Source organism: Sebastes fasciatus, chromosome 1 (assembly GCF_043250625.1).
Source record: "Sebastes fasciatus isolate fSebFas1 chromosome 1, fSebFas1.pri, whole genome shotgun sequence".
In the NCBI taxonomy this organism is placed as follows: Eukaryota; Metazoa; Chordata; class Actinopteri; order Perciformes; family Sebastidae; genus Sebastes; species Sebastes fasciatus.
Genome location: NC_133795.1, coordinates 6,624,747 through 6,649,977, shown reverse-complemented (window position 1 = coordinate 6,649,977; position 25,231 = coordinate 6,624,747). Strand labels below are relative to the sequence as shown.

General features: G+C 39.0%; 3 protein-coding genes and 1 pseudogene across 4 annotated transcripts; all 4 read left to right on the top strand.

Annotated features, from left to right (window-relative positions):
• The first annotated feature begins 392 nt into the window (after positions 1-392).
• LOC141779839 (blue-sensitive opsin-like) lies at positions 393-2,946 on the top strand. The gene is made up of 5 exons (XM_074654899.1): positions 393-894; positions 989-1,157; positions 1,250-1,415; positions 1,863-2,102; positions 2,821-2,946. Exons 1-5 carry the CDS (start codon positions 516-518, stop codon positions 2,920-2,922), a joined length of 1,056 nt encoding a protein of 351 aa, XP_074511000.1. The 5' UTR covers positions 393-515; the 3' UTR covers positions 2,923-2,946.
• Positions 2,947-3,596: 650 nt separating this feature from the next.
• On the top strand, positions 3,597-5,130 carry LOC141777084 (uncharacterized; annotated as a pseudogene).
• A 1,872-nt stretch (positions 5,131-7,002) lies between these two features.
• Positions 7,003-11,078, top strand: LOC141779706 (blue-sensitive opsin-like). 2 transcript variants are annotated; one of them, XM_074654805.1, is made up of 6 exons: positions 7,003-7,457; positions 8,093-8,261; positions 8,449-8,614; positions 8,703-8,942; positions 9,437-9,439; positions 10,402-11,078. In XM_074654805.1, the coding sequence occupies exons 1-6, from the start codon at positions 7,079-7,081 to the stop codon at positions 10,504-10,506; spliced, it is 1,062 nt and encodes a 353-aa protein (XP_074510906.1). In that variant the 5' UTR covers positions 7,003-7,078; the 3' UTR covers positions 10,507-11,078. The 2 variants fall into 2 exon arrangements, with proteins under 2 accessions (XP_074510906.1, XP_074510833.1); XM_074654732.1 differs by lacking the exon at positions 9,437-9,439.
• Positions 11,079-17,612: 6,534 nt separating this feature from the next.
• gnl3l (G protein nucleolar 3 like) lies at positions 17,613-24,087 on the top strand. The gene is made up of 15 exons (XM_074657126.1): positions 17,613-17,734; positions 17,821-17,864; positions 18,704-18,805; positions 18,915-19,031; positions 19,150-19,233; positions 19,610-19,745; positions 19,859-19,962; positions 20,085-20,229; positions 20,855-20,942; positions 21,024-21,201; positions 21,292-21,434; positions 21,521-21,657; positions 22,603-22,769; positions 22,859-23,033; positions 24,003-24,087. The coding sequence occupies exons 1-15, from the start codon at positions 17,722-17,724 to the stop codon at positions 24,065-24,067; spliced, it is 1,698 nt and encodes a 565-aa protein (XP_074513227.1). The 5' UTR covers positions 17,613-17,721; the 3' UTR covers positions 24,068-24,087.
• Positions 24,088-25,231: the final 1,144 nt, after the last annotated feature.

Below are 25,231 nucleotides of genomic sequence, written 5' to 3'. Positions count from 1 at the left end.
CTCAACAGCAGGATGTGTCAGCTTTCATATTCATAATTTAGATCATTGTCTTAGTTACCATAGTAACAGCCTCTTAGCACCAACACATGCTTTTCCAACCATTATCACATGCATGTGTATTTTCCAATGACAATTTGCAGCATGTGCTAACTGGCTGTTTTCTTTGAATGCGTGGACAGACGTAATATCAGGGCCGCCTGCCAAAAGTCCTGGCTGTAACCGCTTTGGCTGCACAGCAAGAAGGTAAAACCACTAAATGACTTACAATAAATGCAAATTAATCAGTTATTTATAGCATCAATTAAACTATTAGTGGGAATGAGTAACCTCATGGGTACCTTTATAAAAGTCAGTCCTCCACAAGAGACGTTAGGGACGCAGACTTCACAGCATTCATGTCTGCCTCTTAAAACTTTTAATTTTTTATTATATGATATATGTGATATAGGGAAAGCTACAACAGAAGCAAGGAGAGCACTTGTTGTATTATTATTAATAGTCGTAAAAAGGGCTAAATGAGGGCAGATCGTGGCATGGAGCTGCCAGAGGATTTCTGGATACCGGTCACCGTGGACACCAACAACATCACGTCACTCAGTCCCTTCTTGGTTCCTCAGGACCACTTGGGGGGCTTGGCCACCTTCTACGCCATGGCGGGATTCATGTTCTTCGTATTCACGGTCGGCACGAGCATTAACACCCTCACCATTGCGTGCACCATCCAATACAAGAAGCTCCGTTCCCACCTCAACTACATCCTGGTGAACTTGGCCATGGCGAACCTTCTTGTGTCCTGTGTGGGCTCCTTCACTGCGTGCTGCTCCTTTGCAAACAGATATTTCATCTTTGGACCGCTAGCATGCAAGATTGAAGGTTTTATGGCGACGCTTGGCGGTAAGATTTAACATTTGATCATGCCTTTTTTATTAATAGACTTGTATCTAAGGGTTTGAAAAAGGTTTTAAATTGTCTGTATTTGTCATTCCAGGCATGGTAAGCCTGTGGTCTCTCGCTGTGATAGCTTTTGAAAGATGGCTGGTCATCTGCAAGCCACTTGGAAACTTTGTTTTCAAGCCCGACCATGCTTTAGCTTGTTGTGCATTCACCTGGGTGTTTGCACTGATCGCCTCAGTTCCTCCACTGGTCGGATGGAGTAGGTAGGTAACAGAACACCAACCAACACACTGAAAAACATCGGAAAACTGAGAAGCTGGGTTGTATATCAATGCTTTTGTGATTATCCCTCCAGGTACATCCCAGAAGGCCTGCAGTGCTCCTGTGGTCCAGACTGGTACACCACAAACAACAAATACAACAATGAATCCTACGTGATGTTTCTCTTCTGCTTCTGCTTTGCGGTTCCCTTCGCCACCATCCTCTTCTGCTACACCCAGCTCCTTATCACAATGAAAATGGTGAGGCAAATCACAAAAAAAACACCTTCAATTAAACAACATAAACTTCAAATGTAGTTACTTTGGTTTACAAATATTTTTTTTGAAAAGACAGAATTTTTACATGTGACACTGACATTTATATTTGAATGTCATCTTATGTCTTCAAAACCAAAGTTATCATCCAACTGACTTATTTTAAAACTGTGCAGATTTGAGTCAACACATATCCATGTACAATCCTTGCGATGCTATCCCATCAACAATGTGTTTCTGCAGCCGAGTAGGCATAGTAGGCCCCTATTGACCCACATCTATGGTGCTTATTGCGACCAATAACGCCCATTTAATGGCCTGACAACAGTTGAATTGGGTGGGATCAGAAAACCCTTGTACATGTGCAGTCACTGTGATACTACCGGCTTAGTAAATCGACTTTGACCTAACGTCGCCTCTCTTCCTCAACAGGCAGCGAAGGCCCAAGCTGAGTCTGCCTCCACCCAGAAAGCAGAGCGGGAGGTGACCAGGATGGTGGTCCTCATGGTGATGGGCTTCCTGGTGTGCTGGTTGCCGTACGCCTCCTTCGCTCTTTGGGTTGTGACTAACCGCGGGCACACGTTCGACCTGAGACTGGCGACGATACCTTCCTGCCTCTCGAAGGGCTCTGCAGTCTACAACCCTGTTATCTATGTTCTCTTCAATAAACAGGTGGGTTAAATGTTGTGATGAACAACAAATTTAAAGCAAAGACGCATCCACATGCATCTAACTGTTGGGCTGAAAAGGTGCTAAAATAGAGGTATTATCTGATGTTGTTACATAATCATGTTTCCTCCTCTTAGCTTTTAACAGACCATACAGTGACTTGGAAAATTACTTGTTTGCAGAAGCTTTGAGTCAATGCTGTATTTTATGGATTTGAGTATAGGCTACCTCACTAAATAATAATAATAATAATAATAATAATAATAAATAAATAAATAAATAAATAAATAAATAAATAAATAAATAAATAAAATACACTTATTTATATAGCACTTTTCAAAAACAATTTTACAAAGTGCTTCACAGACATAAAAACAGAAAACACACAGTGCAATTACAATTTTTTTTTAGATAAAGATAAAGATTTGTCTTAAGAATAAATCAATGAATAAAAGCTTTGATTTAAAAAAATGTTAAATCATTAATTTATCCACTTCACGATGCCACTGTGAGTAGAAATATTCCGATAGCACAAGTTTCTGTTTGTAGAGAGTAAAACTGAGACAATCCCACTGAAAACTGGTGCATCTGCCACAGTGCTTGTTTTGATACAACCTAGCAACCAAACTTTTTTCTCTCAGTTCTCTTCATATATGATGATAAAAACAGACACCATATGCACATTTTAATTACTTCGATGATCTGTTTTTACCCCTTTCAGTTCCGTTCGTGCATGATGACGATGCTGGGGATGGGTGGAGTTGAGGAGGAATCCTCAGCATCACAATCAGTGACTGAAGTCTCCAAAGTTGGACCTGCTTAGACAGAACACCGAGACTAATGCAACCCAGCAAAATCGGTCCCTACAGCTCTCTCTCTCTCCACACACACACATACACACACTTTGTTTGGTTTGTTTAGTTTAGTTATTTAGTTAGATTAATATTGTGTTTTAAACCTTTATTATCTTGTAAATAAATGTTTGTGGAATATACCTGCTCGTCTGTTTAATGTTGTACAAGAGTGAATAATGCCAACCTCTGCTATGTCAAGAACTCCGATATCCTTCAACCTTTACTATCTATTTTGGTTATAGTTATTAATTTAATTATTAATCAACGTTCCAAATTGATAGTTTAGCAAATTTAATGAGACTATATAAACGTTTTGGTTATTGGTCCCTGATTCCAGGGTGGTGCCCCGTTTATTATTAATGTTTATTGATAATCTTTATTAATATTAATAATTCAATTATTATTTATTAATTCATTTGCTAATAACCAAACCTGTTACTGCCAAATCCCTACAATGGTGTCTGTATGTTGATGGTATTCACTGGTTTGGACTGAATATATTGGGCCTCATGCAGCAAAATTCTCTTAAATTTGTCTTATATTTTCTCTTAATTTCATGTTAAGAGAAAAAATAAGAGAATATATATTTATATAACATATAATAATCTAAATTTGATTATATTGTGTTCATGTGGAACAACATATATGGAACTGAAGACATGGCTGTCAGCAGTGGACAAGTCAGGACTCCCAGGGAAGTTCAAGGCATGGATCTATCAGCACGGTATCCTGCCGAGACTCCTTTGGCCACTGCTGATATACGAAGTCCCAATAACCACTGTGGAGGGCTTCGAGCGAAACATCAGCCAGTTCCTTCGCAGGTGGCTGGGCCTGCCAAAGAGCCTTAGCAGCATTGCACTTTATGGGCACACCAACAAGCTGTAGTTTCCCTTCACCGGCTTGACAGAGGAGTTTAAGTTCACCAGAGCCAGGGAGGTGTTACTTTACAGAGACTCATCTGACACCAGAGTCTCCTCTGCAGGCATTACAGTGAAAACTGGAAGGAAGTGGCAGGCTCAGGAGGCAGTCGAGCAGGCAGAAGCGAGGCTGAGACATCTGTGTAGGCTCTGTGGCAGTCGGACGAGCAGGGCTTGGTAGTCATACAAGACCTCGCTATGATAAAGCCCAGGGGAGAGAGAGACGGCAGCTGATTCAGGGAGAGATCCGGGCAGAGGCAGAGGAGGAACGCCGCAGTAGGACAGTGGCCATGCGTCAGCAAGGAGCTTGGACTAACTGGGACCATGCAGCCACCCGGAAGATCACCTGGACAGAACTTTGGAAGTCAGAACCAACGAGACTCAAATTTTTGATTCAGTCGGTGTACAATGTCCTCCCAAGCCCATCCAACCTGCATAATTGGGGTCTTGTAGATACGCCAGCATGCCCGCTGTGCCTGGCAAGAGGTTCCTTGGAGCACATCCTAAGCTGCTGCCCAAAAGCCCTGGGAGAGGGGAGGTACACATGGCGCCATGACCAGGTGTTGAAGGCAGTAGCGGACACCATCTGCACTGGAATCCAACAGAGTAAACATCATCTCCCAGCAATGCACAACATCGCCTTCGTCAGGGCAGGGGAGAAACCTCCGGCAGAGCGGAAGACCTCAACTGGGCTGCTGGCCTCGGCTCGTGATTGGCAGCTGAAAGTGTACCTCGGGAGACAGCTGAAGTTTCCGGAGCACATTGCGAGAACGACACTCAGGCCAGACTTGGTCTTAACATCTGAGGGTTCAAAGCAAGTGGTGCTCTTGGAACTTACAGTCCCCTGGGAAGACCGCATAGAGGAGGCCCATGAGCGAAAGAGGGCCAAATACCTTGAGCTGCTAGAGGCCTGCAGAAGGAGTGGGTGGAAAGCCCGCTGTGAGCCTATCGAGGTGGGCTGCAGGGGATTTCCAGGGCAGTCTCTACACCGGGCACTCAGGCTCCTTGGTATCAGAGGGTTGCAAGAGAGAAAAGCCACCAGGAACATCATTGAAGCTGCAGAAAAAGCTTCAAGGTGGTTGTGGATCAAGAGGGGGGATCTATGGCGTAGCGTGCTGCTTGGACACAAGCCGGGGACTGATCATCCCCGGTTGGGTCGCCCAGGTGAGGGTGTCTGATGATCAAAGACCCGAAACACCTGATGACCCTGGGTTCATCACTGATGATGTGTCCAAGCCGCACCATCTACATGCAGATGGTGTTTCTTCAAACTGGGGGTTTTCGTGTGTTTCCTTGTGTTGGACAAACAATTTGTGGAGGAAAAATAAGAAAACATCGGTGAATCCCAGAAAATCAATGGGTGCTAACAAAATAAGAATAAATCGTGGATACAAACATAATCAATTTGAAATTTGTTCTCATGTCGTTTCTTGCATGAGGCTCATTGTGTAAAGTATATATTCACTGCAACATGCAAGAGAAATAAAAAAATGCAATGTGGCGACACTTATTTGTGTTACTGTTAATGATTTCGATGTCCCACAAAAAGATGATTATAACCAAAATATTACATACCATCCGCGGCAACAGTAAACGCTCTGGGAAAATGCTGCGGTGACGTAGTTTAAAGAGGTCCAACAAACACAAGGCTTTCATCCAGGAGATTGCTGTTTGTGTCCTGTGTGTTATGTTTCAATTTCACTTTACAATCATTTGTTCGTTTGTGTTCGCAACGTCAAGTCACATTTTCACTTTACAAACGTAGTAATTTTAAACCCATGTTGTTTTTTCTTAAACCTAACTAAGTGGGTTTGTTGTCTAAACCTAAGCAAGTGTTTCTGTTTGGTGCTAAATACGACCGGATGTAGTCGAACATCCTGGTATTTTTGGCATACTGCATTTGACATACTATGTACTGGTATGTACTAAATCCTTTTCTGGCATACTAAATAGTACGGTAATGTGGGTATTGGAATGCACAGTAGTTCTTCTGGATCCTAAAGTCCCAAGTTGACAGCTAAACCAGAAAACCAAATATTGTGACAAGGAATCTGTTGATTTAGTTAAAAGTAAAAAAAAAAAAAAAATCTAGTTTCATGGTTCTTTGCAAAAGATGATGACTCTTTTTTTTTTCTGGTCACATTTAGCACCAAACAGAAACACTTGCTTAGGTTTAGGCAACAAACCCACTTAGTTAGGTTTAGGAAAAAACAACATGGTTGGGCTTAAAACCACTACGTTTGTACAGTGAAAATGTGACTTGACGTTGTGAACACAGGACACAAACGAACAAATGATTGTGAAGTGAAAGTGAAACGTAACACACGGGACACAAACAGCGATCTCCTGGATGAAAGGCTTGTGTTTGTTGGACCCATCAACCTCCCCTCCCACTTTTTGCTCTTTAAACTGCGTCACCGCAGCATTTTCCCGGAGCGTTTACTGTTGCCACGGATGGGTTTACATTGTAGTTAATGGAAAGCCCGGTGCGTCTCCTACCGCCGCGAAAGGTGCCTTGTGCGGCGGTACCGAACAGTGACGGCCGTGACAAAGCGTCTGTATTTGACACCCTGCAAATGAGAATGGGCTGGCTTGCCATATCGCCAAAACACAGGCTGCACTTAATTTCCACTTTCTACCACCAGTTTTTTAAATTACTTTATTCACACTTTCAAGTTTACTAATCTCCTCTAAATTACAAAGATAAATCTAAAACAACGCCAGTAAGCTTTTTCTTCTGTTGGTAACATAAATCTTGTGTTAAACCAATACAACCTGGATTACTGAGGGGCCAAATGCATGCAACTGACTCCATGAACATCACTGATGATCAGATTATGTGGCTCACGAGCACAGGGCTCTTACATCGGGATGTAATGAGATGATCTTTGCCAGCTCCGGTACTGAGATACTAATCTCTATATTAGCTCAAAGGTGACGCATGCTGTTATGGTGTTTCATGCGTGTGCATGTACACAAGTACACTTAGTGGGTGGTCTGTGAACCAAAGCTTTACATCCCTTCCTTGAGCCAATTAAAATGAGTATTCAAAGTTCCTATAAATGCGGCTTTAACGGCCCGTCAGAGACATTAGAAGACAGTTGAACATCAGGTGTATCAGTATTATTTAAAGTCAGACGCAAATTATTTGTAGTCTTTGCGCAATAATACCATTTTGCATTTTTATTTGACACACAACCAAACAAAAATGAGGGGAATTCGCACAACGGAGCTCCCAGAAGACTTCTGGATCCCCATCCCTCTGGACACCAACAACATCACATCCCTGAGCCCGTACCTGGTTCCCCAGGATCACCTAGGGAGCCCAGGTATCTTTTATTCCATGTCAGCATTTATGTTATTCCTCTTTGTGACTGGTACAGCCATCAATACCATCACCATCGCATGCACTGTTCAATATAAGAAGCTCCGGTCTCATCTGAACTACATCCTGGTGAACTTGGCCGTGGCGAACCTCCTCGTTGCCGCCGTGGGCTCCTTCACATGCTTCTACTGCTTCGCCTTCAGATACATGATCCTGGGTCCACTGGGGTGCAAGATTGAAGGATTTACAGCAACTCTTGGTGGTAAGGAGTTTTACGAATTGCATTAATTCTTCTAAGGTAAAAGCTGAGCCCACCCATCTTTTTTTATTAAATCAACTTTCTTAAATGAATATTACTCGTGAGTTTTGTCAACATAAATAAAGTGATGACGTCTTGATGGATTCGCCATGCGAATGCAGAGACACAATATGATATTTGTTTGTAACGACTTAAATATTTACTATAATTATAAGATATTTTGTTATTGTGGTTAAATAAATGTAATTTGTGGGAGTTGTTAGATTGCTGCTAGACCGCCCCCCTTTATCTGTGTCAAGCAGGAGAGCCAACAGGTTTTTGACCGCAGTGAAAATGTTGTTTTTGAAAGGCTAAACGCCAACAAATATGGATGGAAGCAGAATATGTTGTTGCATTTTGCCACTTAGTAGCCAATATATATACATTTTTAAATTATTTAATATACAGACTGTTGTGTAAATTATCCAGTAAGTGTGTTATTATGATTTTAGTTATACATAAGCAAATCTAATTTTGACAACCTCAGAGCAGACAAATCCTGGTATCAACTTTTAGCCTCTTTAGAAGATAAGCAATATTAGTTGCAGCTCGGTGAGGCGACTGTAATCAGTCTTTTATTCTCTTCTGTCTTGTTCCAGGTATGGTGAGCCTGTGGTCTCTCGCTGTGGTAGCGTTTGAGAGATGGCTTGTCATCTGCAAGCCACTCGGGAACTTCACCTTCCAGTCTCATCATGCTATCGGTTGCTGCGCGATGACTTGGGTCTTTGCTTTGATGGCTGCAGTTCCTCCTCTGGTTGGATGGAGTAGGTCAGTATATAAACGCACAGCGGTCTAGTTTTTAATGCAATGGAGACGAGACCCTCTGCAACGGACTTTATTTACACTATAATCTTGAAGTACAAATCTTTCCCTGCCCCTAATTCCAAATATACAGGCCCACATCCACCACACTACAGTACATTCATGTAGAGTGATTGATTGTGTGTCTCTCCAGGTACATCCCAGAGGGCATGCAGTGCTCCTGTGGACCGGACTGGTACACGACCAACAACAAGTTTAACAACGAGTCCTATGTGATGTTCCTCTTCTGCTTCTGCTTTTCTATCCCGTTCGCCACCATTGTTTTCTGCTACTCGCAGCTGCTTTTCATGCTGAAAGCGGTAAGCAACGTGTCTCTGTTGGGTTTGGGTTGATAGCATGTACATCGTCCATCAAACCAACCACTTTTATGTACTTCTCCGTCAACAGGCAGCGAAGGCCCAAGCAGAGTCTGAGTCCACCCAGAAGGCAGAGCGGGAGGTGACCAGGATGGTGGTCGTCATGGTGCTGGGCTTCCTGGTGTGCTGGATGCCGTACGCCTCCTTTGCTCTCTGGGTCGTCAACAATCGTGGGAGTCCGTTCGACCTGAGACTGTCGACCATACCCTCCTGTCTGTCTAAAGCCTCCACAGTATACAACCCTGTAATCTACATCCTCCTCAATAAACAGGTCAGTAATTTACTCTGATGTAAGAGATATTTGCGGGCAGGAAGGTAACGTTGTATTCACTCAATTTAAAGGTGCAGTGTGTAGGATCTGGTGGCATCTAGTGGTGAGGTGACAGATTGCAACCAACTGAAAATTCTCCCGTGTGCCAAGCCAGGCTGTTCTCATTCCCAGTGCGTCAAAAACCTCTTTTGTCATGGCCGTCTGCGTTAGATACCAATGCACATGGCACTCTTTAGTGTCAGTATGAGACGCACCAGGCTTTCCATTAACTACAATGTAAACCCATCCGCGTCAATATTAAACACGCAGGGAAAGTGCTATAGTGACGTAGTTTAAAGAGCGAAAGAGACACACTTGAGAAAGATGGATCCAACAAACATAAGTTCACACTACGTTTGAAAAGTGAAAATGACACTGTGTTTGTTGGCTTAAAAGCCCAACCAAGTTTGTTTTTTCCTAAACATAACTAAGTGGTTTTGTTGCCCTAACCTAAGCAAGTGTTTTTGTTAATTCCCAACATTCCCAACATTAAGCATGTGTTCACTGCGACTGAAAAGTGATGCCGAGGGATCTGACAAAGTGTCAGTATGTGATGAGTTGGGATGAGAACGTGTTGGTCAAACATGTGGGAGAACTACGGTAGTCGACGCAAAAACGTTGTACGACTGCTGTAGAAAAATGGCGGCCGGCTCCGTGAAGAGGACCCGCTCCGTATGTAGATATTAACGGCTCATTTTTAAGAAACAAAAACACGATTGTTATTTTCAGGTGATTATACACTAAAGAAAACATACCTATTAATATTATATTCCATTTCTGCCAATAGATACCCCTAAATGCTAGTGTCAAATGCTAGGCGACTCCTCTGGTTGCAAAAAGAAGTCTGATTGTATAGAAGTCTATGAGAAAATGAGCCTACTTCTCACTTGATTTATTACATCAGTAAACATTGTAAACATGAGTTTATGGTCTCAATCACTAGTTTCAAGTCTTCTTCAATACAGCATGATGTTCATTTAGTAAATTATGGTCCCATTTAGAGTCAAATAGACCATAAAGCAGGGGATGCTTTTTGTCTTACAACTTTAACCCTTTCACAGTATGTTTTCAGTTCATGGAAGTTAATTATAACCTTTTTGGTGATGTCACGGTGACTACATCCATGTCTTATGTACAGTCTATGCTTTCAAGACCAGTGGCACCCTCTAATGGTGACTTTCAAAACATCTAAAAAGCTTCCATCCTAACAGCGAAAACCTGATATGCAATTAAAAATTTCAGATTTCTTTTTTGATTCAGATTAGGGATGAAGAAATCACTGTCATAACTACTTCTTCAGATATATTGTTACAGTATCTCCAACAAGAATTACCTGTAAAGTTTCTCACATTATTAAATGATTTGCACAAATGAAAAGATGTTTCCCTCATCAACAAACATGTTGTTTTAACCCTTTCAGTTCCGCTCCTGTATAAAGAAGATGCTGGGGATGAGTGACAGCGATGATGAGGAGTCCTCGACGAGTCAATCGGTCACTGAAGTCTCTAAAGTCGGACCTTCTTAGGTGGTTCCCGGCTCCTTTTGTTGACTTACATATTGTAACACAGAACGAACAAATATTATGACAAATGGAATTATATTATTATTATATTATTTGTTCTATGTTATATGCAAGGAAAAAATGTTATAAAAAAAAAAGGAGAGACAAATAAATGCCAGTGATGATTATATGCATCTTTACCAGACTATTTATTCCACATGTACATGACAAAAATGTATATTCTGTTAGTCTTCTGTACTGAAATCTTGTTTCTTACAGGAAATGAAGATGTGTAACTTAGGTCACTTGAAACCCATAGTAGTTATTACCCAATTAATGTTTGCAGGCAAATAATTATATTATATAATAAATATTTGTTAATGAGTTTGAAAAGTTGTGCTGTATTTTTTGTATAGGGATTTACGTGTCTATATACAACCTGCAGTCTAACAGAGAATTACTGTAATAAGCAGCTGATCTACAACTTTACAGCTTCTATCTGTGCTTGAGAAACAATTGCTGACAATATGGGCAAACACTGTGATCATCTCATGAGATAGTTTCTGAGATTAGTTGGATAAACTTGGGAAGAAATATAGTCCACATATGTACTTCAGTATCATCCCAGTAAAGAAAAGGTGTCTTGCATTGATGTATGTTGTTCTCTGCGGACAAAAACAGCAATACCGTGCTCTTAAAAAAAGGATTTCACACCAGTTTGACAAAGAAGACAAGTCAAAGCCACTTTTCTGCTCTATTTACACTCCCTGAATTTGTTTCAGTGCTCAATAGGCACTTTTCACAGCAGACATTTTGACATGTCATAGCAGGATAAACACAGGGGTAATTGATAAAATTAATTATGGTCCCGTTCAGTTTTCTTTCCTAGGAGTTAAAGATAAAATTAATAGTTTAACATAAAATGCATTTACAGTGAAGTTATTATTTTGTTATTTTCACTCTTTTAAAGTCCCCAGAATGCAGGAAACAAAGTCTCTGAAACCCAAATTTTTCAGGGGGACGGACCCTCAGACCCTCTGATTTGGTTTAGAAATCCTCCCTTTTTTTAAGGTCTCAAGGTTGGCGAGTATGTTTGTGATACCTAATTAAAGTCTGAATGTCAAATTTGTAACCGTTGCAAAACTCATAAATATCTATTCTATTCACATGTTTTTTTAATGATATGACACAGAATAATAATGATAATAATAATAATAAATAATAATAATAATAATAATAATAATAATAATAATAATAATAATAATAATAATAATATAACGGGAATATAAATAAATAATAATCTACATATTAATAATAATCAACATTAATATTTAGGAAGACAATTAGCCTACATTTTATTTGATGGGGGGCGGTAAGGGACCTGGATAATGTATAAGGGGGCGCTAGCACAAAAAAGGTTGAGAACCACTGATTTAGTGTGTCACAACCGTACAACACCAGGGCCATAATTAATGTTATTAACTACACCTTTGTTTACCCTGGAATGACATGTCATAGCATATATGGATAAACACAGGTGTAATTGATCAAATTAATGGGTGCAAAGAATGGGTTCTATGGGTACCCACAAGTCTCCCCTTTACAGACGTGCCCACTTTATGATAATCACATGTAGTTTGGGTCAGCACAAGAACGCATATTTGTCCACTCCCATGTTTATAAGAGTATTTCATATTTGACAAATCTCCCTTTAAGGTAGATTTTGAACAGATACAAAAATATGTGATTAAGTTGTGATTAATCACAATTAACTATGGACAATCATGGGATTAATCGATAAATGATTTTAATTGATTGACACCCTAATAATAGCTAATGTAATATTTTTTTACTTCCATTCACGGAGCCTCCTCTGAAACTGTCTCCCACCTATGATCGAAGGTAAGAAATGGATAAAGAAGGAGAGTGTGCATCTACTCCACTCTTCCATTTGAACCCCATCTGGCACATGTTGCAGGTTTTTCAAATCTGAAAAAAGCACAATTTTCTTCTGCATTACCAAGCAGTTAATTAAAATGTATACAAAATACAAAACATATCAGCTGTCACTGTGGTGTAAAAGATGTAGACAAGTCAACATTCAGCCTATAGATGGCACCATAATGCCTCGTTCACAAAGCAGGTACCATGTGCACTGTAATCTTACAACTGTGAGTAAATCAATACTGTCAAGGGGTGTAGTGTTTTTATAGTACAACAATGACTGTATTTTATTCTTGTCTACATATTTTTGACTCTAGGTCGTCTGTCTAATTAAACACGTTGCCCGACTCAGCTTAAAGTCTGTCGGTCATTCTTACCTGTTGTCCACAATGTTGCAGGTACGCCGTTCACTGGTTTACTCACCAGTCAGAGATTTAAAGGCTTCAGACGAACACACACACACTTCACTGCATACAATGCAAGCGTGAATCATTTTCTATTTGTCACCAATTTCATAAATTAAAATAAGAAACTACTATAGAAACTAAATGTATTATCACAATAACACATGGCTCACAGTTTTGTAAGCTGTTATGCACTTGTTGTTTTCAAACGCTTTAACTAAAGAGGTGAGTGAGCTAAAGAGGGTTAACTGAATAGGATTACCAATTAATCTCTGTGTACTCACGCAAGTACTATACTGTTTACATTTCACTCATTCTAATTAAGCAATTAAAAACCACAAGTCACAGAAACACCAACTGCTGCCTGTATATACATCATTGAAAGGAAATACAGATAAATAAATAAACAAACAAATAAATGAAAAAAAAAAGAAAAATATATATATATATATATATATATGAATGAATAAATAAATACATAAATAAATTAAAAAATAAAAATAAAAAATAGATAAATAAATGAATGAATGAATAAATAATAATAAAAAAATATATATATTGTATTTTTACATGTGAAAATTAGGATTTTGTTACAACCAAACATAATGTGGTTACATGTTGTCGACCTGTCGTGCGGCTGAGAAGAGATGACAATCAATCAGTCAGATCAATACTTGGAAATACCACTGACACAATAGCCTCTGGGTTTTAGGCCATCATGGGTCATCTGTGTGCTGGAAGGAAAAGCAAAGTGGAAACTGATGGTTGTGGTTAATTGCTCTTGAATATCCTCATCCACACCTGATTGAATGTCTTGGCCCACCTTGGGGCTTCACAACCTTTGGGTTCTCCAGCTCCTCCAGTGTCTCCACCCACACAACTGCTTCTCTATGTTGGTTCATGATCCCCCAAGGTTCCACTGTTAAAGGTGCTCTATCATAGACTGTATATAAGAAGTGGACGTAGTCATTGCAAACTTTCAAACACACTTTCACGGTTGTACGCACCACAAAGTGACAGAAGTAGTTGTGTGAAGGATCAGAGAGCTTGAGAGAGAGGAGAAACCTTCACACTTCCACACTGGGTCAATCTCTGCGTAAAGTGAGTGTGATAGTAGGATTGTGTGTTTCAGAAAGTTAAAAAAATTGCGCTTCTTTTGAGGTATACTGAGGACTTTAGGAAAGCAGAGTGCAAGAGCTATTACTATATGAGTGTGACAGCAAAATAATTAGATTTTTAGAGGGAAAGCTTGTGTTTCTTACATCTTGCCGAAGAGACTAATTTTTTGAAAAAGAATATTAAGACTGAATCCCCTCGTATCCAATTGATGTAACTTGTTAGGAGGACCATGTAACATTACATGCCTGGGCTAATTTAATGTAACATCAGCTGGTTGGCATTTACATAGAATAAATGGAGATAAAAATCCAAGTTAACGCATCATTTAAATGCCACTTCTGGTTTTATTAGAAAGCAACACGTGCTGTTAACAATGACTCTTTACAGCCAGTAAAGACAGTAATTAAGAATGCAAGAGGACACCAAATAATTCCTTAATCACTGGCTGCTCTTATCCCCTAAAGACACACCATCCTGTCAAGAATACCCAGAACTGAAGAGCTTTGGACGGACACGGCTGTCAACCGGTGTCGTAAAGGAATAGTCCGGGTGTTTTGAAGTACTTATTCATAGTCAGTGTATTATCTGCAGTAGATGACAGTGGGCATTAGGGGTGGGAATAACCAGAGGCCCCAAGATACGATATTATCACAATATTTAAGTCACGATATGATCTTACTGTGATTTTAAACATGTTGCTGAGTATTGCTTTAAGATATATTACGATTTATTACCTTTTTTCAACTGCAATTTATGCAGTTTGTCAACATTTGCTTTATCTAATAAGATACAGTTTTCACTCAGTTCATCTCAGAGTTTTCATTCACATATCTTGAGGTCAGAGGTCAAGGGACCCCTTTGAAAATGGCCAGGCCAGTTTTTCCTAGACAAGATGTAGCGTAATTTTGGAGAGTTATTTAGCGTTCGGATTGAGCCCACTATATCCTCTGAAAGATAGTGGCTGAGCCCGGATAGTTAATATAATAAAAGATCGGTAGTTGACGTCCGATCGGTATTGTTGTACTGCTGTGGCAGCAAAACATGTTTTAGCCACCTAAAAGAAGGGCCGACCTAAAAAAATTATATCTGTTTAAGTGTACGCTATAATTAGACATTTTTCACCGCTTTATCTTGCCGTCAGACGGCCATTTCCGATGGGGAACTGAACTGAAAGCGAAACTTAGCAATGACTATGTTAAAATGCACACTTATATTCCACTCTTATTCCGAATATGACAATATTCTGAATTTGATAAACAGCGTATTCTGTTTGGATATTCTGAATTAACCGTTATTCTGAATGGAGCATTTTCAGATTAAGATGTGAGATATGCCGACATTATTTGTGTTAAATTTTTTGGACATGTATACAGCGTATTCACAATCTGCGTCTCAATTGAGGTTTAAACGTCAATTTGCGACACACAGCCTCTTGTCTGCTTACGTCCAGCTCTGTGCGTTGTACACAAACCAACTAGCCGACAGTTTGCAGAGATGCTTGCCCAAAAGGAAAGCACACATTTCTGGTCGGAAGGAGAAACACACCTACTTTTAAACATAATGAAAGGCTTGGATATCAGCAGTTTTTTGGATGTGTGCAAATATCGCAATGCCGACCTTTTTCATTAACCATGTAAACAGCTTAGTAGGAATATTGTCTTTCTCGGAATGAGGGCAAAAAACTGAACATTTTGTGCATGTAAACGTGCTCTCTTCAAAGCCACCAGAATCTGTTGACACAAACAGTATAAATAAATTTCACTTTCAGTTCAGTTCCCCGTCGGAAAATATTCTAAATAGGTGGGCCTCTCTTTAAGATACATTTTGCTGCCGGCCCCGTCCACAGCAGTACAGTACATTACTTTGCTCACGTGTCGGTAACTCCTGTCTGTTTCTCCAAACTGGGGGCGCGCCGACCGTCATCTACTGTAGGTGATACACTGACTATGGATAAGTACCTCATACAACCCCACTTCAAAACACCCGAACTATCCCTTTAAATTCACAATTAAATACAACTATCCTGAAAACTAGGATGTAGTGGTCAATACACTGAACTTGATTTCTGATTATTTTATTGTTTATTTTGTTCACTGACACGAGACAAAGAACTTGTGCACGCCTATCATGCTTTCAAAAATGTTTTTTGACAGTCCTCCCTCAGAAATCAGGATTTGATGCCCTCTCCTCTTTGCCCTTGACATGAGAACTATTACGTGAGTTGTACGATTGCAGGAGAGTCTAAAAATCCTATGGTAAATGGTAAATGGACTTGCATTTTATACAGCGCTTTTCTTGTCTTCCGACCACTCAAAGCGCTTTACACTCCGTATAAGCATTCACCCGTTCACACACACATTCATACACTGATGGCAGAGGCTGCCATGCAAGGTGCCGACATTGACCATCAGGATCTGGTCTAAATATTCACACACCGATGGCTCAGCCTTCGGGACACTCAAGGACACTTCGACATGTAACACTTCGGAGGAGCCGTGGATCGAACCCCCGACCTTGACGACCTGCTCTACCCTCTGAGCCACAGCCGCCCCGATGCCTATGTTCTGCCGTGACCTCGCCTTCCGGAGGGATTAAAGGTGTTTTACTTCCCTCACATGTCAACATTTGCATGTGACTGTCTCTATAGTTCCCTGAATCACCACAAGTCCAATTAAGCTGCTTTAAGACTTGGCTGTCCTTTCGTGCCCACCAGGGTCCAAATTAACCTAGACCGCAACTTCACACACAATATACAGTTAAGCTGATATGCACAGTTCTGCTGGGTTTGTCTTATTTCACAAATTTAATATCACGCAACGGATGCAATTCATGAAATTAAGTGTCCCAATGTGGAATGTGGAGGAAAAGACAATATTGGCTACTGCAGGTCTCAATGAAGGCAAGTGATGGCTCACATTGTCAAAGGTCTTGCAGTTAATCCCCATTTCATCGGAGTGGACGGAAATCCGCTTTCAAGCCAGATTATTTGGGCATTTTGTGTCTTAAGGTAATAAGCTGATACTTTTAATTACAGTTCAAGTAAGTTTGCTTATGGCTGCTTTGCCACTGAGTATCACTGCCAAGCACTTTTGAGGTGAGAAATAGGGATTAACGTAACATAACGTTGATTCATATTTGATCAGTGCGGCCTAATTTCACCGTTTGATCGGAGTTCGCCAGTGATTGACAGCCGGCTCTCATAGACAGCAGATGGACAGCAGACCTCGGATCAGCTCTTATGGCTTGTTTTCCTTCGGTAAGTGAAATCTTGCAGATGCCGTTAGGAGCACCGGAGGACACCGGAGGACACAGAGGCACATGATTTTTTTCAGGTTATCTATTTCATATACTACTGTCAAGACTACTACTACTACTTTTTTTAATCATACTTGCTCCAATCTTGCCTACTTCAGCTTTAATGAATGTTAATTCACAGCTACTTAATACATTAATTGATATGCAACCAAATTAGCTGGATTCCTCTCACATGCAATTGCCTAGCCTAAAAAATAGCTCCATATATCTATGAGGTAGCCTATTTTTTTTTTTTTAACAATGAAATAGATATTTCAGATATTGTCTTATTAGTTGGGCTGGGATCCTAAAACAATTTTATATGCATATGGGGTCGAGGTCCTGCGTCTCCTTCCCAGTTTGGAAGCCACGTTTGAACGCTCTTTTATTTTGACATTCAGCCGGATGTTGTGGAAGACGTCATTTCCTGCGCATGTCCACCTCCTTGCCACACACGTGAAGTCAGAGGGCTGAAGTCATGTCTAAAGCTAGTAGGTATTTTATGGCCTTTGACTGAATGTTTTAACTCACTAAATAACTGTGGATGTTTTTTAATTAATTCTGTTGTTTCTTCCAGAACAAAAACGAGCTAAACGTCTCGGTTTCCTCGGAAAGTTAAAGGTAAGAGTTAACTAATGTAATCCTGCTAATGTTATCTGAGGCTAACTGTTAGTGCTGCAGCTACCAGTCAAAACCCGCTGTGTACTTCAGTCTTTACTTTACTTTACTAACATAATATCACAGTCTGATGTCAGGACAACCTGTAAATGGATGTTTATCTATCAGTAACACTGACTGGTACACATTGCTCAGACTGCCAAGTACCAGTGCAAGGTGGGTAAGATACTGTCCCATCTCCTTTGGGTGTAAATTTAGCATTCAGCCTCTTCAGTGTCAATGTCAAGCCTCCATAAACAAACCAAACAATTGTTGTTGAAAATAACTAGTTTGGTCACTTTTTAGGCCATATTGCTTTTGATTTTTGAGGTCAGCAACAAGTATGTCATAAAAATATTGTAAAAAAAAAAGTCATAGTATGTCATGAGAATATAATTTAAAAAGTCATGGTATAAATGCCATTAAAATATAAAAAAGTCATAGATTAGTATGCCATAAAAAAGTAAAAAAAACAACAAGAAACAAACAAACAAAAACATAGTAGGCATTAAAGAAGTAAAAAAAAAAAAAGTCATGGTATGAAAGTAACGGTGTCAACAAATAAATCAGACCATAAACAGGCATTTTAATGATATCCCCCGCAGTTGTAGTCTTGACCGCCCTACAAATAATATCCAGAGTCCTCTTTGCCTGAGACCGAGACAAGACCGAGTAAAAATGCAATCAAAACTGAATGTTTAGCATCCTCCGTTGCATTGTGATGCCTTTTAATAATGAACTAAAATAATATAATGTATATGATTTTACAATATAGGCTGTTTTGTATGTTTTCCTGCCTGCAGACTAAAGATGGACAAAAGGACGACGCTTCAGGGCAGAAAAATAATTCAGCGCAGTCATCTGTCAAAGGCCACAGAAAACCAGAAGAGATCCGGAAGCAGAGGGTGAACATTTCAACGTCTTGCCTGTGCTCATATTTGCTCCTATTTATTTACATTGCTAACATTTTCTTGAGGTAAACCAAATCTCTCAATTTGTATATTTCCTAATCAGCTTCAGGACCTCCAGGACCGGCAGAAAGTCTCTAGAGAACGAGAGATGATGAAGAGGAGGAATCTCCAAAGCTTTCAGAATGACATCCTACATCGACAAAGAGAGTTTGAGCAGAAGGTGAATGTCTCTTCAGTGGAAATGGACTGCAGTTAGAATAACACTATACACCCTACTACTAATGATACTAAGCAAACTGCCACTGGACTGATTTCTGTTTTCTTCTTTGTGTTCACAGGAGACGGAGATGCAGAGTTTGGAGAAGAATGTTAATTTTGAAAATGAGAATTCGAGAAAAGCATATTACAGAGAATTTAAAAAGGTACGTAGTTGCTCCATACGCGCCATAAACTGGCTCATGTCTGATGAATATTACGAATTTAGAGTCGTTTAACATAAATTTATCACTTAGCACTTTTTCTCTTCACCTTTTTTAAAGCAGTCAAAAGTAAATCAGTAGTTATTAAACTACATACTACCTTAAATCAGGCAATTGTCTTTCAATATATATATATATATATATATATATATATATATATATATATATATATATATATATATAGGCTGGTATAGATTTCCTGCCTTCTAAATCAGGCTGTTCTTTCAGCTGTGATAGAAGCATAATAAAACAGTGTGAAATGGACTTATGAACATTAACACTGAGTTTTTAATTTTTTTTTTAAATTTTTTTTTTAAAGGTAGTGGATGCCTCAGATGTGATTTTGGAGGTGTTGGATGCACGTGACCCTCTCGGCTGCAGATGTCCTCAGGTGGAGCAGGCGGTCATTCAAAGCGGAGCGAACAAGAAGATAGTTTTAGTGCTTAATAAAATTGGTAAGTTGGCTAAATAACTTTAGAAAGTACAATATATACAAAACAGTAAAGCGTTTTATTTATTGTGTCAAATTTTCTATGCTTGACTTGGATGGTTTTACTTGGATTTATAGATTTGGTGTCAAAGGAAATCGTGGAAAAGTGGATTAAATATCTTCGTAACGAGTTTCCTACGGTCGCTTTTAAAGCATCAACTCAGCAGCAGAACAAGAACTTGGTATGCAGTTAATTTTTTATATTTTGATCATCTAAAAATGCAAATTCAAAGAATTAAAGCTATATGGAATAACATAATTTCTCATAAACTCTTTTCCCCCGTTTGTCTCATGCCATGGACAGAAACGCAGTAACGTACCAGTGACACAGGCCACCACAGAGCTTCTTAGCACCAGCGCTTGTATTGGTGCAGATTGCTTGATGAAGCTGCTCGCCAACTACTGCCGCAACCTGGACATAAAGACGGCCATCACCGTCGGCGTTGTAGGTAAGCACCACATCCAACTATACACCAGAGGCCTGTACTACGAAGCAGGATTTGGGGTTAGCAAGGTAACTTCAGGGTAAAACCTGGGTAAAATCACTGCCCCATCTAGACGACTACAGTATATCTGAGTTTTGAGTATTCCGTTAAATCAATTAAGTCGGCTAATTTATGCATTCGCACATCGGCATTTTTTTTTCTTTTGCCAGCTGTCCTTCCTGCATTTGGCAGCTTCAACAATGTTAATTTTAGCCTGGATTATGTGTTTAACTTCTTCGTATTTGTCTAATATTATAGTTTGCTCTTCGTTTGTAAAATGTGCCGCTCAGCTGACAGTAGACTTGTCCATGTTTGTGATTTGTCATATGCCTAAAACCCTGCCGCGTTCATGTGAACTCACTCACAGCCAGACTGAGAAACCCTGCATTGATTTACCGAGTTGATAACCACCGTCGTAGGACCGCTTAGCGTGATCACGGTTGTTAGGGTTAGTGGGGTTAGTTAGGGCCAGATAACGAGAAGATACCCCGGTATGTTGAACTCGCTTCGTAGTACAGGCCTCTGGTTCTTTCTTTGTAAAAGGTGAGGTTTTCCAAAGTGAAATAATTTTGCTATTCTTGTTTTGTAGGTTTTCCTAACGTGGGGAAGAGTAGTTTGATCAACAGTTTGAAACGGGCACGAGCGTGTAGTGTCGGAGCCACTCCTGGTGTCACCAAGTAAGTCTACAGTACGCTGTTGATCCTGTGAAATCCTGCTTGTCCACTACTAGTCTTGCTGATGGGTTTGATGGATTTCAGGTGCCTTCAACAGGTGCATTTGGACAAATACATCAAGCTTCTAGATTGCCCCGGCATCGTCATGGCAACTTCAACGACCGACGCAGCGATGATTCTTCGCAACTGTGTGAAAATCGAACAGCTTGTAGATCCCTTTTCACCCGTTGAAGCCATCCTTCGACGCTGCAACAAAGCGCAGGTATGTCATGTCGTCGTTAAAACCTTTTTGTATTTTTCTTGCTTGTGTCTCGTGCACACTGCCATTACCGTCATTTTGCTGGATGTACAGATCTTGGAGCACTACGGAGTTTCAGACTTTCACACAGCTCTGGAGTTCTTGGCGATGCTCGCTCGACGTCAAGGCAAACTGAGAAAGGGAGGACTGCCCGACACTGACAAAGCAGCAAAGAGTGTGTTAATGGACTGGACAGGGTGGGTAAAAAAAATAGGATTCTGGAAGTTTTTCAGTCAACCAGTTCTTAACACTGTATTAATCTCATCATGTTATGTTCCTTTAGGGGAAGGATCAGCTACTTCACGCATCCTCCAGAGACGCACACTCTTCCCACGCACGTCAGCGCTGAGATTGTTACGGAGATGGGTAAAGCTTTTGACTGGGATGAGCTGGAAAAAGGAAACCAGGAGGTTCTTGCAGGTAAAGGTTACTTCTAGTGGAATCTAGAAACAATGTCCCAGGTACTCAGGATAATCCACAGACCTCACTGTCAACCGTTTTTATCCGGCTACTTTCTTTGGTAAAAACTAAGTACTTCCAAAGGCAGGTATCTCAAAACCTCAGAACATAAACCTGAACCTGTCAGCGTGTCTAGACACCACTAGAATGAAGTGAGAACTTTTTATTTCCCATGTGATAATTAATAGTGTCACAGAAGGTTAATTTAAATATAATTCCATAATTATGTAAGACATGGTTAAGATTAGATTAGACTAAAGAGCAGGATTATTATAGTAAACTAAAACTGAAACTGAAACTAAAACTAAAATAAGCAGTGAAAAATACTGTTTGTAAACTAAAACTAAGTAAAAACTACATCCTTTAAGAAAAACTAAACAAGATATACCATTTTTTTTTTTTTTTTTTGAGCTATGATATATCTCCTCCAAAAAAAGAGACAACATAAATTTCCGTCAACACTTGTGACACTGAACCACAGAAGTAGCGCAGAGATTTAAGTAAATTTTAATTTACCAATAAATTAATGAAATGATTAAACATTATGGCCCTTCCTACACATTTCTCTATGCATTTTGTTTATATAGCTACATTGTTCTGAGACATTATACCTGACCCTAAAACACACAAACTAAAGCTACTGTAAAACTAAATATATAAAAACTGAAACTAAACCTTTCTGAAAAACTGAAGCTAAACTAAAACTAGCAAATGCATTCTGAAAACTCATTCAATTAAACCAAAATTAAATAGAAAAGTCAAACTAAAATAAAGTAAAAGCTAATTCAAAAATAGAGTAGACTAAGATTACCTTGGTTTTGTCACATTATCTTGCTTCCGTTGTTAAAACACACCAGAGAATCAGTAGTTGCTCTAAAGTTGTATTTTTTTTTCGCTGTCTTTCAGAGTCATCTTGTCCTGATATCCAAATGGGATTCTGCATGGAAACCACTGGAATGACAGAAGGCGTCCAGGGTGAACTACCGTCTGACCTGGAAACGGTGGGGGGGTTCTCGGAAGAGCCAGAATTTAAAGAAGAAACTGAATCTATGGATGATGGCCATGACGCAGAGGTGTGTAGTCCTTACAGTATGATGTGCACTTTTGCAAATTTCTAAAAATGTGTCTCCTTTAACTTAACTTTCCTTCGTGCTCAAAATAGTTTGGACCAATGACGGTGGAGATAAAATCTCAGAGGTCGAAGACGGGCTTGCCTGCAAGTGATGCGGCACCGAGGGCTCCGAATCTGAAGGATATCTTGGGTGTAGATCCTCTACAGCAGGGTCAGGCACTCCTGGCTGCCGGCAAGAAGAGGAAAAAGCAACAGAAAAGAGCTGGTTCGTATAAATATTGGTCTCAGTCTAATACTAGATATAACTGTCTGTGGTGTGGCGGGTTCATGCTAGGATTTCTGAATACCTTTTACCCTAATCTGAGGAAAAGTAAACAAACAAAAACCCTTTATAACCTCATGTTAGTTTTGTTGTAAAAAGGCCAACAAGCTTCATTTTACTCTACTGACTAGGGCTGCACGATTTAGAAAAATACCTAATTGCGATTATTTTGACTGATGAGTCCTAAAACACGGAAATGAGTTAGCATTCTAGCACTTCTGGTTCCTTCATCTGGGAGTTAATGGGTTTCTTGAATGGGTTTTTAGTTAGATGGCTGAAATTAGGTCTGTGGTTAACACAAGCTTCAGATGTTTTAACGTTTTGTTCCACAACATAAAATACATCAATAAATATCTCACTCATGGATTTTGAAGCTTTTATATGTCTTAAAAAAAGTTGTTCCTAACAAGTGGCTAAGTGAGACTACTAAACACCATCACGCCGACTCGACCGCCTTTACAGCCTCGTTGTGTATACTTGCACTCATGCGACCATGGTGTATTTTGTTTATAGCCTAACGTTAGCTTTTTACCTCTGGTGATCATTCCTGTTGGTGTTTATTTGTGAAGATTATCTTGATTGATTGATGATATATGTTGGCCACTGAGTTTATTTCCTGCAATAATCCAAAACCCAATAGAAAAATCCCCATTGGCTTTTTGTCGAGGGAACCAGGGCGATGCTAACTTCCTGGTTGGCCTACAAAAATATGTCATCCCTGCAGCACTCTATTGCAATTGTGATATAAATAGTGTTTATTTTTTCCGTCCCATGTAGCTGATGGTCAAAACGTGTGCATCAGCATGTTATCACACACACACAGGCAAGCTTCTGTAAGGAGTAACGTGTTTTCTCTTTTCTTGATATAGATTTTTAATTAAATTGATACAGTTTTCTTTTTTTCCTCTGCAGACAAAATTGCCACCAAACTCTCTGACACCTTGACAGCTGCAATGGACTTCTCATTTTCAGATTAAAATAAAAGACTAAAAGAATACATTATTCATGTTTTGTGTTTTTTGGATGTAAGTAAGTAAGTTAGCTAACAGTATTCTGATTGATCTACAATCCACGTGCAAAAATGTTGCTTCAGGGACCCTTATTCCTTTCTTCATTTAATCATAAAAAAAATAATTAGTTTTTCGCTATGTAAATTGTATCCCTGTTCAGCCACTATTCCTAACAACTACTGGAAAAGTTTTGCTTTTTGAACAAATTGCAGATTGTTTTTTTTATATATATATATATATATAAAAAAAAAAAAATAGTTGCCAAGTCCAAGTTTAACAGTTGGATTTTTTCCCCTTCTCTCTCACTAAAAATAAATAAATAAATATAAAGAAGTAAAAAACAAAAAATATATATATACATATATTTATTTTAAATAAAATAAAGAAATATATAAAGAAAAAAATATGTATATATTTTTTTTAATTTTTATTTATTTATTTTTTAGAGAGAGAGAAGGGAAAAAAATCTCACTGTTAAACTTGGACTTGGCCACTATTTTCTTTTTTTTTTTGACTGTCAAAATATCTTTCCATAAAACTTTAGTATGGTATTATTATTGCAGTACTACTTTCACAGTAACTTTATACCTTCAGTTAAAAACTTAAATAACTGTTTTAGCTGCATCCCAACTACACTGGTTTGCATCTAAATAACTACAGTGTGTTTATCTATATAAATACTACAGTGTTTATCTATATAAATAACTACAGTGTTTATCTATATAAATACTACAGTGTTTATCTATATAAATGCTAGTGTTTATCTATATAAATAACTACAGTGTTTATCTATATAAATACTAGTGTTTATCTGTATAAATACTACAGTGTGTTTATCTATATAAATACTACAGTGTTTATCTATATAAATAACTACAGTGTTTATATAAATACTACAGTGTTTATATAAATACTACAGTGTGTTTATCTATATAAATACTAGTGTTTATATAAATACTACAGTGTTTATCTATATAAATACTAGTGTGTTTATCTATATAAATACTAGTGTTTATCTATATAAATACTACAGTGTGTTTATGTATATAAATACTACAGTGTGTTTATCTATATAAATACTACAGTGTTTATGTTATTTTATAAATACTACAGTGTTTATGTTATTATATA

What these genes read in the sequence shown, in the direction of transcription:
- LOC141779839 (XM_074654899.1), top strand. Translation starts at nt 516, where the DNA reads ATGAGGGCAGATCGTGGCATGGAGCTGCCAGAGGATTTCTGGATACCG. An exon ending in TTTTATGGCGACGCTTGGCG is followed by an intron (nt 895 to 988) that starts GTAAGATTTAAC and finishes TTGTCATTCCAG; the next exon opens with GCATGGTAAGCCTGTGGTCT. An exon ending in ATGTTCTCTTCAATAAACAG is followed by an intron (nt 2,103 to 2,820) that starts GTGGGTTAAATG and finishes TACCCCTTTCAG; the next exon opens with TTCCGTTCGTGCATGATGAC.
- LOC141779706 (XM_074654805.1), top strand. Translation starts at nt 7,079, where the DNA reads ATGAGGGGAATTCGCACAACGGAGCTCCCAGAAGACTTCTGGATCCCC. An exon ending in ATTTACAGCAACTCTTGGTG is followed by an intron (nt 7,458 to 8,092) that starts GTAAGGAGTTTT and finishes GTCTTGTTCCAG; the next exon opens with GTATGGTGAGCCTGTGGTCT. An exon ending in TGCTTTTCATGCTGAAAGCG is followed by an intron (nt 8,615 to 8,702) that starts GTAAGCAACGTG and finishes CTCCGTCAACAG; the next exon opens with GCAGCGAAGGCCCAAGCAGA.
- gnl3l (XM_074657126.1), top strand. An exon ending in GACGCTGCAACAAAGCGCAG is followed by an intron (nt 21,202 to 21,291) that starts GTATGTCATGTC and finishes CTGGATGTACAG; the next exon opens with ATCTTGGAGCACTACGGAGT. An exon ending in ATGATGGCCATGACGCAGAG is followed by an intron (nt 22,770 to 22,858) that starts GTGTGTAGTCCT and finishes TGCTCAAAATAG; the next exon opens with TTTGGACCAATGACGGTGGA.